Raw genomic sequence first — 18,280 nt, 5'->3', positions numbered from 1 at the left:
TTTCTAACAGTAGAGTTGGCTCAGCTTTGTGGATTTCAGAGGGCGAGGACGCTTGCCCACCATTTCACACTGACTTTTAGTGTGCCAAATGTCAATACAATTTCTTTAGAAGCTGTCATCGTTCTGAGGTGTTGTTTTTTCTGTTTTGGACCGTATTACATATTTGTTTCTATATTTTTTCTCATTCTTACTGTTAGGGTTCCTATCTCTGTCTCAGCTGTCCTCTGACCACTTTCTGTTTTACTTTGAACCTTTCTCTTGTCTGTTGTTTTGATTTTACTTACTGTTTTTCCCCCCTTTCCTTTTTTCCACCTAGCTTTGTTCCCAGTTTTTCAGGTGCATATGATTTTGTCATCGAGGTTTCTGCTTTATTTGCCTCTTTTTTGGATTTTGACTTGTACTTTAGCGAGTAAAGGCTAAAGGAAATTGTTTGTTTCCATCTGCCTTTGTGCTCTGCGTGAGCCCGCTCATCAGATAACAGACTCAGCTTGATGAAATGCCTTACAAGTTGTTTTTGCAATAGTCCCTAACATTAACATTAGTATAAATACAGAACTAAACTGTCAAACAGCTTTGGTGACAGATATCTGAAGCTTGCTAATGTTAGTTAACATTGGATGCTGTAAACAAGTGGTGATTCCAGACTAATCAAAGCTTTACAAGCCAAGTTTTGTTTTGTTTTTTTAAGTTAATGACAACAACTTCTCATTTTTAAGAGGTTACGATATTCTCTTCTTAGTCCATAAGTGTTGTCTTGGTAATAAAATGACTGCAGTGCTTCTAAACATCGTGTCTGCCATGACCAATCTGTCATTTGTCAGTTTTCTTCCTGCAGCTGCTGAGGTCAGGGGCAAATTATATCATTTTAAGCAAGCAGTGATACTAGTCTTACTAGACCACAGAACAGGGCTTGGTCACAAATGGATGAGGCAGCTGACGTCATGTTTAACAAACTCCCTATGACTCACTTTTTCTTTATAGTGGAAGTAAAGTAAGTGAAGTATGTTTTTGTTTGCTGTTGATATAGAAACTCACTCTGATGACGGCTTCATCTCCCCGGTTTCCTTCTTTCCAGACACAACAGATGAAAATAAGGTCAAATTGAGATTTACCCCATTGGATGACAGGCTTTCAGTAGCCTCTTTCATGCAATTTTATTTTACCTAGACTTCACACTTTTTTTGATAAGGCTAGCAGCGGGAAATCAATAAAAAGCTGTGTTAGATGACACCACTTAGCGGCTAACCCTGTTACTCTCGGTTAAGAGAAAATGTCAGAGGAGGATTTGGGAAGCAGTAAGGAGACCTTTCAGCTGGTGGTTCCACATAAGCAAAGGATGTTAGAGGTGGTGGCAGATCTGTAATTCATGAACCTAATAGTAAATCCTGCCTAACATTTACTGAACTGTAATAAGTGTGTTACCTGACTGGTCAGTGACTATAATTAATCATTCTGTAGCTCTTTTAGATATAATTCTTAAAGACAGTATCTCCCCATACTTACAAAGAGCAAAATTCAATTGGAGTGTAGCTGTTGTCAGAAAGAAACAAAGCAAAACTCTCATTGGCAGCCTGTGCACTTTTTTATCATGTCAGTTTTGATACTTCACATAATATAGTATGAAATATGACTCTTTAAGTGTAAATAGGTGGGTAACGAGAAAAGAATATCTATATAGTGGTCAATTTAGTCTGATTTGTGATGTAAATACAGACTTAAATTAATCTTTATGTAGTGGTTAGATTGATTCCTGGCAACCTACTATTAACCTTTTCAAATTATGCATTTCTGAACCCTCTTAGGTGAGGTTAATCACTCAGAAATTTTAATTAAGAATTTTCAGTAATTTATTCAAAAAGACCCCAGTTTTAATGCATATGTCAGCTACGTGAGGTGTAGAGGGTGAAAAGGTTGCCATTTAGTGGCTTAATGTTTTAGGCTAATACTGGTTCTTGTTCCCCATCTAGTGTCCAGGTAAATGAAGCGCGTGAGAGTCTGTCAGGCACGTATTATATGATTACATGCAATAATTTAGCTTAAAGCTCATAAACAAGAAAAACAAATCCTGCATGAACACTGGATAAACTGTAGGCTATAATTAAAAAATGATTCAGCGGCTGATGCTGAGCTTCTCTCTCCCTAAAAACAGTATGGTGTTGCTACTAAATTAATCCAAAAAGTTTAAAAACAAAATATATTACACATAATTAGATAATATTGATAGTGTTAGTGTCAGGCTAAAACTGTTTAGAAAAACTGTCATGTGCATAATTTAAATGCAATACACAGTTTCGATGACTAAAGGACAGATGTACATTTTAAAGAACTACATGAACCCTATACCACAACATCTGGACCAGTTAACCACTGAAGCATATAATCCCTTTTTTATGTTCTTGGAAGAAACTCAGAAGACATGTCTGTAATTTGCAGATAACATGGCTGAGTGACTGGAACATGGCAAAGGGTCTTTTTTCCTTTTTAATCCTTTCAAAAAGTTTTGCTTCACCCTGCACATTTCTTCTTGGTCTCCTGAATGAACAGGGTTACTCAGAAAATCTTTCACTGTCAGTTCAGTTCAGTAATATAACACCAAATCACAACAACAGCTGCCTCAACAGGCTTTATATCATAAGGCAAAGACCCTAAAATAATATACTGCTTCAAGAATTCTTTATTGGCAAGCCTGGACAATTCTGGAGATTGTAGAGCAATGCTGCCATCTAGTGGAATTCCATCTGCAACTGAAGCAAAATCTTTGTTGATAGTCCCTCCACATTGTAACCGATTTCAAATGGTGCTAGACATGATGGAAACTCTGAACACCAGAGGAAAACGGTCAGCCTTGGTAAGAGGGGGAGAGGGGGGTCTAGTGGTCAGAGAACTGGGATCAAACTGGTGTTTTTTTCTGATTTACTGAGCATTAGGATTGGAATATTACATGGAGAAATGTACAAGAAATCTGGAGCTACATCTAAATTTATGACACAAACAATGCAGTAAACTTTCTGTCAACCTAATGAAGAATATGGTTCAGTGACATCACTCCCGAAGTGTGTTCCCACTCAAGAACACCGATTTCAAATGGTGCTAGATGGGATTTTGTACTCTAAGACACCATCTGAAACCAGTTCCCTGGGGAGGATAACTTTGAGAGAATCCATTGTCTGAAGGCATGTCCTCATCTGAAATTAGAAAATAAAATAAAATAAATAGAAACACTGCTGTAACCACTTTGAGCACATCATTTTACAGTTGATTTGTCCAGTGTCTGTGGGAACACAAAATCAAAGCAGAGTTTCTGGCACATTTTGTGTTTGAGAATGAGACGACAATGAAGTTCATCAACATGCTGAATTTTCATTTTAGCAACTGATTTGTTCTAATACTGTCAAAGCACCTCAGCCCACAAGGTAGTAAATTTGATTTGTGTACAAATAAAAATAATACTAATTAAATTTCCCATTAGGCAGATGTTCTTTCCTGAAGTCATAGCCACCTGCCCAATGTAATTAATGATGCCCTTTGAAATGGCAGTAACACTAGTTTCACGAATGACAGCTTTTTGTTTTGACTACATTATGGAGAAAAACATTTTTTTAAGGCACTGATCTGTGGCTTTTTCAGAAGGAGAACTCGTGCTGTGGTGCTGAAATTACATAAAAGCATTTTTGATGGACATCCCTTTAACTTTTAGATAATGACTTTGAAACAAAAAATAGAACTGTTTTCCTTATTTATGATGAAACTGACTCTTTATGCTAAGTACAGCTTACTGAATATGTGCAACATGTGCTACAGACACATTTGATTTAAGTTCAAAGATTCAAGCTAAAAAGTCGCTACTTTAGAATTAAAACTTTCCAAGTGGAGACAAATTTAAATAAGAACTCCAGACTCAGGAAGATTCAGACACTGAGAGCAACAAAATGATTGATGGACAGAACACTTCAGAATGACACAGCAGCTCAGTATCTTGCATTAGGAGAGCATCAGGTGATCTCAATGTAATAAAGGGCACAGTAGCAGCTTGGCACCAGTAACGAACTCTAACAAAAATTGTCGATGAATCATACTGTGGAAAAATAGATCGCTGCAGCTCCCTGTGGACTTCTTTGTAATGCACAATAGGATACTGTGGCCTCTCCTGGGTCTGCCTCAGGCATCCAGTCCTGCTCTTGGTCCAAGTGGAGTTGACTGTGGTGCAAAATGGGAAAAATAGGTCCTGAAATAGGTAAGTATTCATTAGTAAGAACTCCTATTGTTCATCCCTATAAGGTATGCAGAGTACATAATGTCCATAGGGAACTCATTTGAGACTTTCTCTGTTGCTGCTCCTGGTTTCTGCTGGAAATACAGCACAACACCAAGACAAATAAAGTGAAAACTCACCACGTTCTATATGTGGGTCGAGCATGAAAAGGCTGGCATGATCCTGCACTATATCAGCTCACTGCGTTCTGCTGATGGGAAAATGTGACATAGAAACTAATCCCAAAACCATCATGTGTTTTTCAGGCATAATTTCCCTGTCAGTGAATCTCTAATCCTCCTCACTTGTAGTTTAATGTCTTGTATTCACAAACAAAAGCAGTTGTACTATACTGGCACTTGTAAAAAAAAAAACAATAGGGAATATATGGCGGCAAGTGCTATTATGCAGATATATATTTGTGTCCAAACAAAATGCAAAGCTATTGGTTTTGACAGGAACTCACGGTATTTACATGAATACAGTACCAGCTTCAGGAGTAACTCAGGCAGACAGTGTAGTCTAAAGGCCGCGACACTCCTTTCATCCGTCTTTGCCCTGTTTATTCTGACTCCTCCCACGCCACAGTACTAGCCCTGAACTCTGTATCTACGTCTGTCCTGATCGCTTGTTCTTTTTACTACAAGCTCTTTTCGCCATCTATTGTGTGTGCAGAAGCTGCTTTCAGCATCGAAGCAGTTTTTTTCCCCCTGCCAAGTCACCTGACCATCTACGGCTTGTTAAAGGCGCATCACTCCGGTTTGAGTTACGCAACTAGTGGTTTAATTTGAATCACAATATCAAGATGCATGCAATCACCACCTTTACCTTTACAATCATAGGCAAACTGCTTTAAAAAAGGATTACAGGTAACATAACTGTGTCCCAGTGCGTGTGTGTGGATATATCGATACACACACAATCCCAATCTCAGCAGACTGTTAATGTGTCACAGAGAGAGACACTGGGTTGGGCCAAATTAGAGCAGGTGACGTAAAATGAATGCCGAATGCCTACATATGTGTGACACCGTGTGCGTGTGACAGTGGGGGGAGGGGTTGTGTACTTGTGTGCACGTGTAAACAGGGAAGGTGGTTAATCCTCTTACAGATTAGAGGTCCTAATTTATCGGGAGTGAGAGGGGCAAACTCATCGAGGTGATGTGTTTTTGAACCACCCTTAACAATTGGGCTGCTTAAAATAAACCTACAGAATATTTTGGTTCACAGACGTGAATGTATATATGTGGAGTACACAACACATTGGAGAGCTACTTTAATTTGACTTTAAAGTTGACATTCACTGCTTTTTGATTTACTGCTATTAAAGGAGCTGAGGCAAAAAAAAAAAAAGGAAAAAAGAATCACATGATACCTGTCTGGAACTATTAGACCTCATCTGCTGTTGATTTTTTTTCCTGTACAGACAATGTCCTAACAGTTCCAAATATTTGGATCTTATAAAACTTGGATGTCTCCTCCTATGTTGCATCACCTTCACTTCAGAGCAACAAATTGAAAAATGTTTAGAGAGGTTAGAGCCGTAACGCGTTCAGATGAGCCTGACACTTTGTTTATTGGATCTGCTGCACAATTGGTGGGAATAAATGGGAACGCCACAGGCGGAAGACTTGATTTACACTTTATCACGTTGTCCTGGCTCCTACTCTTCTTGTTGGGATGGGAAATATCTGATGTCATGGTGGTAACAAGAGTGGGGTTATGAGTTAAACAAGTAGAGAGAAAAGTATACACAGATTTAAAATATTTTAAACATGGCTGTAAAAACAAATTAGATTTCACTTCTGAGAGAGGTGAAACCAGGTTAGTGTTCCCTGCTGATAAGTTATTTTGGACAAAAATACTGAAAAACACAAATAATCGTAAGTATTTACAGTAGTTAAAAACAAGAAATATGGAGGCATTTAATGATGGCAGGTGCCTGTAGACTTGTGGGTTCCAGCTGTTTTTGCCTCTTTCACAGCACATTAGGTACTAGCAGCTAACAATACCTGCAAATGAATGCTGCCTCACACTTATCTATTAATACATCATCATCTGGCAAGGCCAGCAGTGCTCCAAGTTTAAATTTAGCACTGTCATCTCTCGGCTCTGTGCCACCTCCTATTCTGTAATCTGTGTGTAGGAGGGATCTGTTTTAAGAGGCAGTGGGTCGCTCACTATTTTCTCTGAAGGCTTATGTGGGCTACAGGTGATGCTGGACCCCTGCTGTAAACACATCCGTCAATGGATTCACACGGCCTCTCTCGTCTTTGAAAAGCACCTCTTTGCCGCATCCATTTTTGGACCAGCCGAATCAGCTGAATTGCATTTGCTCCGGCTCTAAAAGAGGGATTGTTTTGTAGTAGTTTTTGGTAACCTCTCTGTTGTGAAATTTCTCCACGAAGTCTGAATAAAACTGGGTTGCAGGCTTCTGTTTGTTTGACTTGAGAGCCATCGCCTCCCCCCAAAAGAATTGCAAAGTAACTATTGAGGTCACGTTTCCTTGTCTGTGAAAGTGGGTCGCTTCTGCTGGTCAGCCTTTTAAGACGTGGTAAACATTACGACTACACGGGGCCTGATTCTCACACCAGAGAAGAATATTCGAATGACCTCTGGCAGCCTTTAAAACCTAATTCAGAATATATTACTTGATTCATATTTTCAATATAATGCAAATGAGCCTTTGTGATGTTTTGCTGTGAGGCCACCCCGACCCTCCTCCTTTGGTGATCAGATTGTGCTTTCTCCCGTAACTTCTACCTCAGTTTTAAAACGACCATAATGACATTCCCTAGGGAGTCAAGTTTCTATTCAGTACACATAATTAAAGTTCAAAAGGTCCCCTCCCCTTCTTTGTCTTCCTCTCACTTTCCATTTCCCTGTCAGTGGTTTCGCAACTCATGAGGCTACTGCTGATTCACCCATTGAGTGAACAAATCCACTTGACAGGATGGTGTTTGCTCTGCCTGTGTGTCTCATTTTCACCTGGTCTCTGAGAGGCAACGAAGCACCTTATCTTCTGTCCCTTTGACAGGTTAGCAGTAGGAGGGACCACACCTTCCTTCACTGAGGTCATAAGGAAGGTAGGAGAGACCAGCCGCCTCAGTGCCAACAGCAACAACGCTGTTATCACATCAAGCGTGTCAGTGTCCTATTGTGCTCTGGCAGGGGTACATTACAAGCTCTAGTAAAGTGTGACAAATCTGCTAAATGGCTCCAATTTACAGTAACAGCGAAGATTGCAAAACTATGACTAGCAGCTTAAGGCTGTGAGTAATTTATTTAAGTTTTATAATCCGGTTATCTTTGACCATGCCACCAATATAGCGTAGGGTTTAGTAGGCCCCAGAGATAGAGGAAAAACACCGAGTGGTCATTCGAGAGGAAAAATACCTGTGTGTCAACATCTCTGCACAGCAAATAATATTGCCAGCTATTGTATTACTCAATAGCACCCCCTATGTTTTGGACATACAGCTTGTTTTTGAAAGATCAAGTGCACACTCCCAGGTTACTATTAAGGACCTCCTGGGATCTCTGTGACGCAGCAAATGTTGCTTGATACCTAACCCACAAATCAAGCTGCGTCACCATTGTGTTGCTTACTAAACGCTCAAGTTTTTATTTCCTCTCAAATCCCACAAATAAGAGCACAACACGTATATGTACGTTAGTCTTTATTCAAAACTGCACTTTAATGATGACAACACAATGAAAAATGAGGCCACTGGCTGTTTAATGATCGTGCCAATACGAACTGCGTAACATCGTCCTCTCCCACAACAGGATTACGCACTATCCATCTCTTGCGCAGCATCCTATTCCGAGCTCTTCCTTGACACGCCATCCCTGTCGACACCACGCTTTGTTTACATCCTCATTTTAACGTTAAAAACAGTCACAAGTCAAGTTTCGGAATGAGCTCAACTACGCTGTTATGCCTTCGCAGCACGTTCAACCATCGCAGCGGAAATTCCCACTGGATTTCAAGTGGCTTGTCGGAGTTCGCGCTGACGCAGTTTAATTTACCTGTTGTCATATCGATGATGAAGCACCGTGATTTTACAAAAGTGTTTAAAACCGCTTTTTGCCATCAAGCCTCCGCGCCCTAGCCTATAAGACTGTGAAAGCAAGACTTTTATTTTCTTTCGTCATTCTTTACACTCTCACGATAGCACCCCTGGGCTTTTATTCTTACCTTTTCATCCAGCAATCCAGTGGTTATGAATTACATAGTGGTATTCTCTACGCAACATACGCAGTATTATGTCGCTTTGGCCATGTAATAGCATAAATAACTTACGTGTTTATCCCAAGCCTGTCTTCCTCCCGTGGCGAAGGAGTGTCACTCACTTCCCGGCCGGTGGCACTCAGACCCGGTCCTCGCTGAACGATCAGTCCATCTGATTCAGGTTTCGACGTTACTGTCGCCATTATCAATCTCAGAGCGCGCGTTATCACAGTGTATTCCCCTAACGATTTTCCATAGCGCAAGACGAGAACCCCGCCCCTGACACTCCCCCGGTTACTGATTGGCCAAGCGGCTGGAGACTCTTTCCTCATCGCCAGAATCACATGTGGCTGACGCATGTTTACAAACATCGGTGAAATCACATGGTAATGGTCGCCGTTTTACCGTAAACTACCTCCCACTGACGCAGATACCAGATGTCGTGACGAGAGGCTGTTACGAAAAAAAATGAAAACAGCAAGTAGAATATATAAAGGATATTTATCATGTTAGATATAAAGAGTAGAAATCGCTGGTACACTTTACCTTTGGGGGGTGGGGCGCATTTCTATAAATTATATAGCTTTTCAAAAATTGTTTTCTTCTGCCCTACTCCCGCTAATGTCGCACGAAAGTGGACTTGAGTTATACTTTATCAGGCAATAATTGCTTACATTTTAAATGGCTAAAAAGATATGAACCATGATCATTTTAAGTAATATATTTCATAGCTGCTACACACAGACGAAGTTATATTAACATCCACATCAAATTATATAGAATGCTTAATTTAATGGCCTTGTGTTTTGAAGTACTCTCTTAATAAGACTAAAGCCACCCCTCCCACCCCTTTTTTCTTCTTCGTAAAGGGACCTCCTAAAATGTTTTGTAACACAACTGATCCTGCAGTAAGTTGTAAGGTTACAAGAAAAAAACAAAAAAACAATCGTCTACATTGCAATGAGCATTGTGTCACGATAGATGGCACCATATTCATGAAATAGTGACTTGGTACCGTGAGGTTATTTTTATGGGTGCATTATACTATATCAGAAGTGAAATTCTAGACATTCACTATACATCTTTTGTGAGTAACAGATGACTTCTATCCTATAAACATGCTATATTTTTTTATACCAAGATTCGGGCAAGGAGCTGCTCAAATGGTAAAAACAAAACCATAGACTGTGTGATTCTGTATCTGCCTTTGGAGCTACTGCAGTTTGTATAGTTCGGTTATTATCAGACCGAAGAAGACATTAATTCTAATTTAGGCGGTAAACGTCACAAATCCCGTAGCAACCATTACTCTGACGTGATTCACTGCTTTACTTCACTGCACTTTACGGTAATTGTTTTGTCATGTAGCTTATGTTTTGGTGGGATATTTATGGCAGCTGAGACTAGTTATTAAAGTAATTAAAGATCCCACTCTTACACAGACAAACAAAGCCATCCTGGTATGTATGTTTAAAGTGGTAGCTGTTTGATTAGACTCGGTTATTTTGATTTTTATTACACCTTCCGAATTATGTTCTTGTTTTTGAGAAAAAGTGAAAAATATTATTAATTTGTAAGAGAACAAATCTGTTTTAGTCTCAGCAGTGTTACCAGGGCAGCTATGTGGTTTAAATACAACCTCTCTAAGTTTGATATAAGTTCTTGTTTAAGAGCAGCATGATAATTGACTGAAGGACAAATTCCCAGTAGATGGAGACACAGCTATCATCTGAAAGGCTAGCTCAGTGGTATCAAACTGATTTCAGTTTTGATCTGTTGTAGATGGGAACACTGAAACTACTGTCCAATAACCTAAAAAATAAATAGTTTTGCTTTCTTTAAATGTTCAGAAGATTAAGTACAATCTGAAAACATTCACATTTAATTAATTCATTCTATCCGTAGCAGCCTGGGGTTTCTTTAGAAAAATAAGTTCCCTTTTTAGCTTTATGACCTAAAGTCATTACAGAGATGCTCATCAGTGTAACCACTATGGTCTACAGAACATCGCTGATGTGTTTGTCAGTAAGAAGTGAGTAAAACTGTGGTGATGATTCAGACTCCTGCTCAACATATAGTTTGCAGTTCTTACAGTAACTCTATTGATGTCACTATTCTTACCAACTTGCAACACAAAATACGTACACACCTACATACAAACTTATATATTCCTTCTTTGCAATTATTGCACATTTTCTTCTATATAGTGGAACAGGTTGAACACTTTGGCCCACCAAAGGGACTACTGGTCCTGGTTTCTCATCCCCTGTTAGGTCATCCACAGAGTGGAAAATATAGGTTGGTTTTGCACATTGTGTCATGTTTATAGGACAACTGTCACATTAAATTACAAAGACATCAAACACAAACTAATTTATTGTAGCTTCTTTAAATCTAAACTAAATTAAACTAAATCAAAGAGGATATAAACTTTGGGTTTGACTGCGAGCTAGAATGAGAGATTTTAAGTAACATGTTTTGATATGTGCAATGATGGACTGATGTGGTCTTCTTTAGAGTCATTGCTGATCTGCTGCCAGCCAACACTCCACTAACCTTTCCACCCTCACGGCTTTACAGCAGCAGCACAGACAATGGAGGAGTGAAGCCCGGCAGGCTGGGTAAGTGAACCATTACAGTAGGCATGTAAGGGCTGTCAGCATGTAACAACAAGGGCTGATAAAGGTCACATCAGAATGACAGCAGTGGTTAATTTGCTGTGGCTGCACATTAAAACACATATGAAGTCAGGCTTTTCACACATGCAAGCCCGCTCTCCAGTGTATCTGGACACTGTCAGGTCACTTGTTAACTAAAGCTACATTTAAACTTTTAGTAAACCGAACTAAAAATAAGAAAGCACTGAAACATCAACTAAAATGTAGTGTATTTGCAAAACTAACTCAAATGAAATGAGAATATATCAGAAATACATTAAAAAAAGCTTATGAGCTAGACTATCGGTGGATTTTCTCTCATCTGAGATACCAAGTATACCATTTTCAGGGTACCACAGACCAAGAAACGAGCAGAAGGTAACATGTCATGTCTAGCGTTTTGTTAAATTCGTCACAAAAAACATACAGTGTCTTTTAAGAGTGTTTATTATCTATTTGAACATAACAATCTTTTTTGAATATCTTTGGAAGTAATTAACATGATGAGGAAAGAAAACAATGGAAGGTCCTAGAATAAAGGTAGTTAACTATTTAATTTTATATAAGGGAAATTCTAGATTCTATATGTGCATTACAGTTGGATCAAAAACACTTCACAATAATGATTGCTATCTATCTTTTTGCAAAGACTTGAATATATCGTTATCAACGCAAATATGCATTTTATATTAAAGATTATATGTGTAGCAAAATACAGCATTACATTTATGCAAATATTCAAGCTCCATTGTAGCAGACAAAGTTGAGTCTGTCTGCACAGTCCCAGCTGACCAAGTGCTGCTCATCCAGTGAGAGGGCCCCACAGCGGTGAGTCCAGGTGGGACACTGAGGCATCTCGTTTTGGTTCTTGGCCTGGTGATCAGCAAGGATACGATCCACCCAAAGCCAGCTGCCAGCTAGGTAGCGGAGGCTGGTCCACATGTTGTTGATTTCGGCTGTTCTGCTTGTCGCCATGACTTGAATCAGATCAGAATATGAGCGCAAGCTGAACAGTTCCATGCCCTTTATACGACAGTGCTCGAGTGCTTCCTCCCACGTCTTGTTTTCTTTCACCAGGACCAGGTGGCTCTTAAAGCAGAAGAAGAAGAATTTGTCCTCACAATTCTTTTTACGCCAGCCAGCTTGGTTTTCTACAACACATCTGTTATTAGGATCTATAGGGTCCTGTGGATCCCAGTTGAAGAAAGATGCATTTGTCCCCCCTGACCACTTCCAGTTATCACTGTCATCCTGGTAGAGACCAATCCAGTACGATGTTCGTACCGATGCCAAAGAGGAAATGTAACTGATGAATAATTCCTCTTCATACTGGTTACCGATTGATGACAGATCAGTATATTTATCTCTGCAGTATTTTCTGGCGTCAGACCAAGTCATTTGTTCTTTGACATAATAATTATTACCAAAGTAGGTGCAGAGGGTCATCTTGAAGAGACCCATAAGAATAAGCAATCTGAGAGTGCTTATCTTCATGTTGAGTGGATGTTAGTTTCTTACTGTGGAATGACTTAACTCTGTTGGGGACTTTAAGCATTTGAAGGAGCAGCAAGCATCCAATCAGAGTTCATTTTAGCCTGGTATGAAAATGCACAGGTGTACTGAAATTAATTGATGGCATTCACAAATAAGGCTGCATGGAAAGTATTAACTAATGATTATAAGGGGTTTGACTTTGTTTGAAATTTTCCCAGTCATCTGTGCTACTCATTCAGGACTGATAATAGAAAAAAATTGGTATCATTCTGCCCTCTCTGTGGGAAATTATGGCATTAATTAGTTGCTCAGAAGTTTTTGTTTGTTTGTTTGTTTTTTAATACGCAGATTTTGGTTCTCGGATTCGAATGTGATGTTGATACTAGCCTGTCAACCAGGGTTAACTTCTCAGCATTAAGCTGATTTGCAGACATCAGGTTTCTAAAACTCTGTTGGCCTTCCCTTAACTTTTCAGAAAACATAAACGTGTTAGATAAATAAAAAAAAAACATTCAATTTTAACAGAAAAAAAACTGGTGAGACTGAAAATGATTGAAAATAGTGTGTTTTGTGTTGCCCTCCGTGTAATTCACATGCAAACTCAGGACTATTAATCCATGCAGTCTGCTAATGAAATGTTTTGAATTTTTCATTTGTGCTTTTAACTATGAAAATTTACACTACAGCATTTAGTCATGCAGGCTGCTTTCTGCACTGCCTTAGTCAAAATATTGATTTGCATTTCATTAGGTAGCATGACTGAGAACCCTGCATAATGTAATCACAGGACCACTGTTAAACTCCTTTCATTGCCTTTATTTTGAAGAATTTGATCAATATGGAATAACTAGAATTCTTTTTCTTCTTCTTAATAACAGGAAGAAAAATAAGAATTTTAGTTATTCCATTTTTGTCAAATACTATTGTATTGACTGCGATAACATTAGGGATAAAATATGTTTTTGGCAATTTATTAGAGATGGAAGTAAATGTGTAAGCATACTGCAAGGCTAACACTGGACTTTTTTTGCACAAAAACTGCATATAAAAATTCAGCTAAGTAATAGGTGGATTAATTAAAATAAAAATTGAACTTTTTCCTATGCAGATGGAAAGTACAGAAAAATATTGAATATGTTAAAAAAAACATCAGCAGTGCATTAATGCAACCATAAAAACAGAAAAATATTTGTCAGTCTAAAGCAATTAAACTGTGACCAGTGTTCAGTTAAAGGGGTTTTGTTGTTTCCTAGGCTAAAGTCTAAATCACTAAAGCAACTGTCATTTTTATGTCAAATTTATATAACATGAATAGCCTGGCAACATTTTTTTATACCTCAGTGATACTAAAGGTCCAGGCAACTTACAGTCAGTCAGGTGACCACGAACTCCTCTATATATGAAAGTCTTCTACATTAAATGTGAGACCATTACACAACAATGTGCAAGACTGTTAAAAGTCCTAGAGAAAAGGTAAAGTGTTATTGTTGCAAAAGGTGGTTCTATAAGTTGTTGAATCTTGAGGTGTACTTAGTTTTTCATGCACTACTTTTGAAATTTGACTTTTTTTTTAATTAAATGAAAAACTACATAGTATAATATGGCACGTTTTTTGTTTTGTTTTTATCCGAGGTTGTGATTTTAAAGCTCAGTACACGCTGAGCCAAGCTCATGCTGAACGGATAGTATTTCCAGCTATCGGTGTTACCCATTAAGATCAAATAATGAGAAGACATCAAGTAGTGAGTCTGAAATTGTGTATTTTTCTGCCTTTGTACATAAAATTTCAATAGTCACTGATTTTCTTTTGTCTTAATATACTGAATGCGAATGTGACGATACAGATAGAAATATGTACTTATCTCTCAGATACCATTTTCCTCAATCTGGTCTCATCTGGGATTGAACTGTTTTGGGGGCATTTTCTATCAAGCTTAAAAATTGTGTTACTTTTACATGAATTGTTCATAGAGTCCAGTTGAAAATTATACAAGCATTAAAATATTAAATGAGCTAGTGTTAGTGGAACTGTCCTGTCACTTTACTGCACATTTAAAGTCATCAGTTTTTGTGGTGGAGTGTTCAATAACTTTAAAGAATACAAAGAAGTAGTTTATTTTACTTGTTTGTTTAAGGTCTTAAATGTGTGGCTCCAGACCCACATGCAACTTATTTGCCTTTCTCATGTGTCTTCCTGTGACTTTGACAAAATGAGTATGAAAATTTTTGCTGAAGTTTAATTTTGTACTATCAGCATTTAATTGAGTCAGTAGCGTAAATACAGATAGGATTCAAAGTGGCCAGAGCTTTATTACGGATCTTTTTCAAAGTAGCCCTAGATATACTTATAGAAATAATCTTCCTCCATTCCCAGTTCCTCTAATTTGTTGGTAATTTAAAAAAAGTAAATACTAAGCAAGCAATTGTGGTAAGGCAACATAACAGGAGAAGATATACTTTATTTATCCCAAAATCTGGAATGTCTTTTGTTACAACACATAAACAGACAAAAGAACAGAACAACAAACAACTATCGGCGTATATTTCATGGAATTTAGTAAGTATTGAAACTGACTTTGATGACTATTTTGTCATCACAATTTACATGCACATTACATTTTAGAACAACATAATCCATTTATGTTTGTAAAGTCATAGATATATCTATATGAGCTGATATGTGATTTCGTAGTATAGATTATATGTATATCACACTGCACTGACACAGTTTATCCTACAACAGATGGAAAGGTTTACAGTAGCAGATAAAGTTCAGCCTGTCTGCACAGTCCCAGCTGTCCAAACGCTGCTTGCTCAGTGAGAAGGCTGCACAACGGTGAGTCCAGGTGGGACACTGAGGCAGCTCCTGTGGGATTCTAGACTGCTGGTCGTCAATGGCCCTATCCACCCACAGCCAGGTGCCAGCTAGGTAGCGCAGGCTGATCCACACATGGTCAGTCTCCGTTGCCTTGCTTGTTTGCAGGACTTGAACAAGTGCTGTCTTAGAAAGTAAACTGACCAGTTCCATGTTCTGGCTGTGACAGTGATCGAGTGCTTCCTCCCACGTTTTGTTTTCTTTCACCAACACCATGTTGTTGTGAAAACAGAAGAAGCTGAATTTGTTCTCACAGTTGTTTTTAAGCCAGCCAGCTTGACTGAATACAACACATTTTCTGTTTGCAGCTGCATTATGCCCTTTTGTCCAGTTGAAGAAAGATGCATTTGTTCCTCCTGACCACTTCCAAGTGTCATGGTCATCACTGTAGAGGCCAATCCAACTGTCTTGTTGAAGTGATGCATCATCTTTTTCCTCTGAATCTGAATGAACAAGTGAAAAAAGTTGAAGCAGTGCATCTTCTTCTTCCTGATTGTTGATTGAAGACAGATCAGTGTAGTGCTCTCTGCAATATGTTCTGGCGTCTGACCAAGTCATTTTTATGCTAACATAATGATTGTGCCCAGGGAGGATACCAAGGGCCAATTTGAACAGAACTGTAAGAATGAGGAATCTCAGAGCACTTATCTTCATCTTGAGTGTACAAGAGAGTTCCCTTCTGTGGAATGACCTTGTCCTATCAGGGGTTTTAAGGAACTTGAAGGAGCAGCAAGCATCCAATTACAATGCATTGTAGGCTGTTATGAAAATACACAGGTGTACTAATTGAGGGCAGTTACAAATAAGGGTATTACGTAAAAACTACGTAATATAGTTATGTAATATATACATATATGTATATATGTACATACGTTTTAAGTAATGATTTTATGGATTGTGGCAATATTTTGTGTTATTAACTTACACCCTGGATAAGAACATTGGTGGGGGAGATTGTCACATCTTGCAGGAGCTTTCCTCTCCTCGGGAACTCTCTGCAGGAGGGGGAGATACAGGAGAGGTGGAGGAAGATCTCAGCCTGGGCGTCTATTGTCTCATGTAGTCTGGAAGATGAGTGGATGGTGGGGTGGGTGCAGTTTTCTCTGTGGTGGGGTTGGGTGGACTGTCCCGGGCTCTGTGGGGCCGGGGGGCGCTGCTGCACTGGGCCCCGGTCTGGATGGGCCCGGGCCCCCTTTCCCTGGCGGGTCGTGGAGTATGGGAGTGCCTACTGGGGTCAGCGGGGGAGCAGGCCCCAGGGAGGGGTCACCTGCCCCTCCCTTCCTTCCCTCCCCATCTCCAGCTGCCTCTCTCTTCCCGCTCCACCACAACCACCCACACATGGAGGGCCTTGGAGTAGGGGTATGTCACCAGGGTGTAGAGGAGGCTACCCCCCCCCCCCCCCCCCGTCCCCTTCTGGCTGCCTCTGCCTCAAAGTTATCCCACAACTTAGACATTCACATTACTCACACTCTCATTACACATACATATAGGATCTTGGGGGTGGGCACGATACACGGAGTCCAAATTACCATCAGGGTGTACACCTCACCCCTGGCGTCGTTGCCCACCTCTCAATTTTAAATACACGTAGACATTGAGGGCTAGCAGGAGGGACCATGCGCTTACCTGCTGCTCTCTGGCAGGTAGCTCCATGCCCTCCTGGGTTTTAATTGCACCTTAGAACACACATGCATCAACACTACAATGAGCGGGTGGAGGGAGGTTTGGAGTCTTCTCTCACCCCCGTTCTCTGCAGCCTGCTGGAGCGGGGGGGCTAGGAGGAGGAGTTGGCCGTCCGACTGCGGTCTGGAGTGTGGGGCCTCCCCGCTGCTGCGGAGTCGGGGCGGTCTGCCCCCCCCCCACCGCAGGGAAAAGGGTAACACCACCTGGGTCTGGGTGCAGTTCCCCCCTCCAGGGGCAAGGGTACCTAGACCCGGTTCGTAGAGTACGCTTGGGGAGTGTGATCGTGTGTACAGCGTCTCTTTATGTCTGTCTCCACGTTGGTTGAGTGTGGAGTAAGTGCATATGAGAGCATGAGGGAATGGATGTTTGTGTCTGTGTGTGTCTGTATGTCTGTGTCTATATGTCAGGTTGGGTGTCAGACGCCACCTCTCTGGGGACATCTTAGGCCCTCCAAGGTTTGGAGGCCTATCTCCACCCACCACCACTTCCCCTGCCAGTGGCGGACTCCCTCAGGTGTTGGTGCGTTGGTGGTTCTTTGTGTGTGGGGGTGGGCGTCCGGGTACACACCGGCTCACTCCTTGACGGCCGCTTATCGGGGCCTGGAGCCTGGGGCTCGCTCGGGCCACTTCGGAGGTGGGGTGCCCCCGGCCTCTCGGCCTGGGGCTCGGTCACTCAGGCACAGCTGGCTGCCGGCGGAGCTCACGGGCGCGTCACTGCAACTCCCCCTGGCTTCTGCTCCGCGGCTGCTGAGTGAGCCCTCATCTGGGACTCTCCTCAGCTCTTACTGGGACAGTGGCGCGGCTGCCCCTCTGTTGGTCTTCCTTGGTCTCTTGTGTTCTGGGGGCCTCTGGATGTCTGGAGTTTTGATCTCCTCCATACCTGCTTCATACCCTGGAGGACGGGGCTGTGGCTCCCCCCACTCCATAGCAGATCGTTACATGGAGAAACCTTTGGAATGCAAGCATGCTGATCCACACAGGTATGCACACAGGTGTACACACGGGTATTCACAGACGCGGACTACAGCTTTCTTGGCTGCTGCCTCAAAGCACATTGTGCACTGTCTATCTTGCGTGCTGCACAATA

General features: G+C 40.7%; 1 protein-coding gene across 1 annotated transcript; it reads right to left on the bottom strand.

The window, feature by feature from the left end:
• Positions 1-15,370: 15,370 nt before the first annotated feature.
• Positions 15,371-15,727, bottom strand: LOC146574879 (natural killer cells antigen CD94-like). Its single transcript, XM_085275675.1, has one exon. The coding sequence runs from the start codon at positions 15,725-15,727 to the stop codon at positions 15,371-15,373; it is 357 nt and encodes a 118-aa protein (XP_085131801.1).
• Positions 15,728-18,280: the final 2,553 nt, after the last annotated feature.

This window comes from Mchenga conophoros, linkage group LG5 (assembly GCF_057382185.1).
Source record: "Mchenga conophoros isolate Kocher_MC1m ecotype Shallow Benthic linkage group LG5, M_conophoros_male_GT1.1, whole genome shotgun sequence".
Classification (NCBI taxonomy): Eukaryota; Metazoa; Chordata; class Actinopteri; order Cichliformes; family Cichlidae; genus Mchenga; species Mchenga conophoros.
This window is presented reverse-complemented; position numbering and strand designations above follow the sequence as displayed.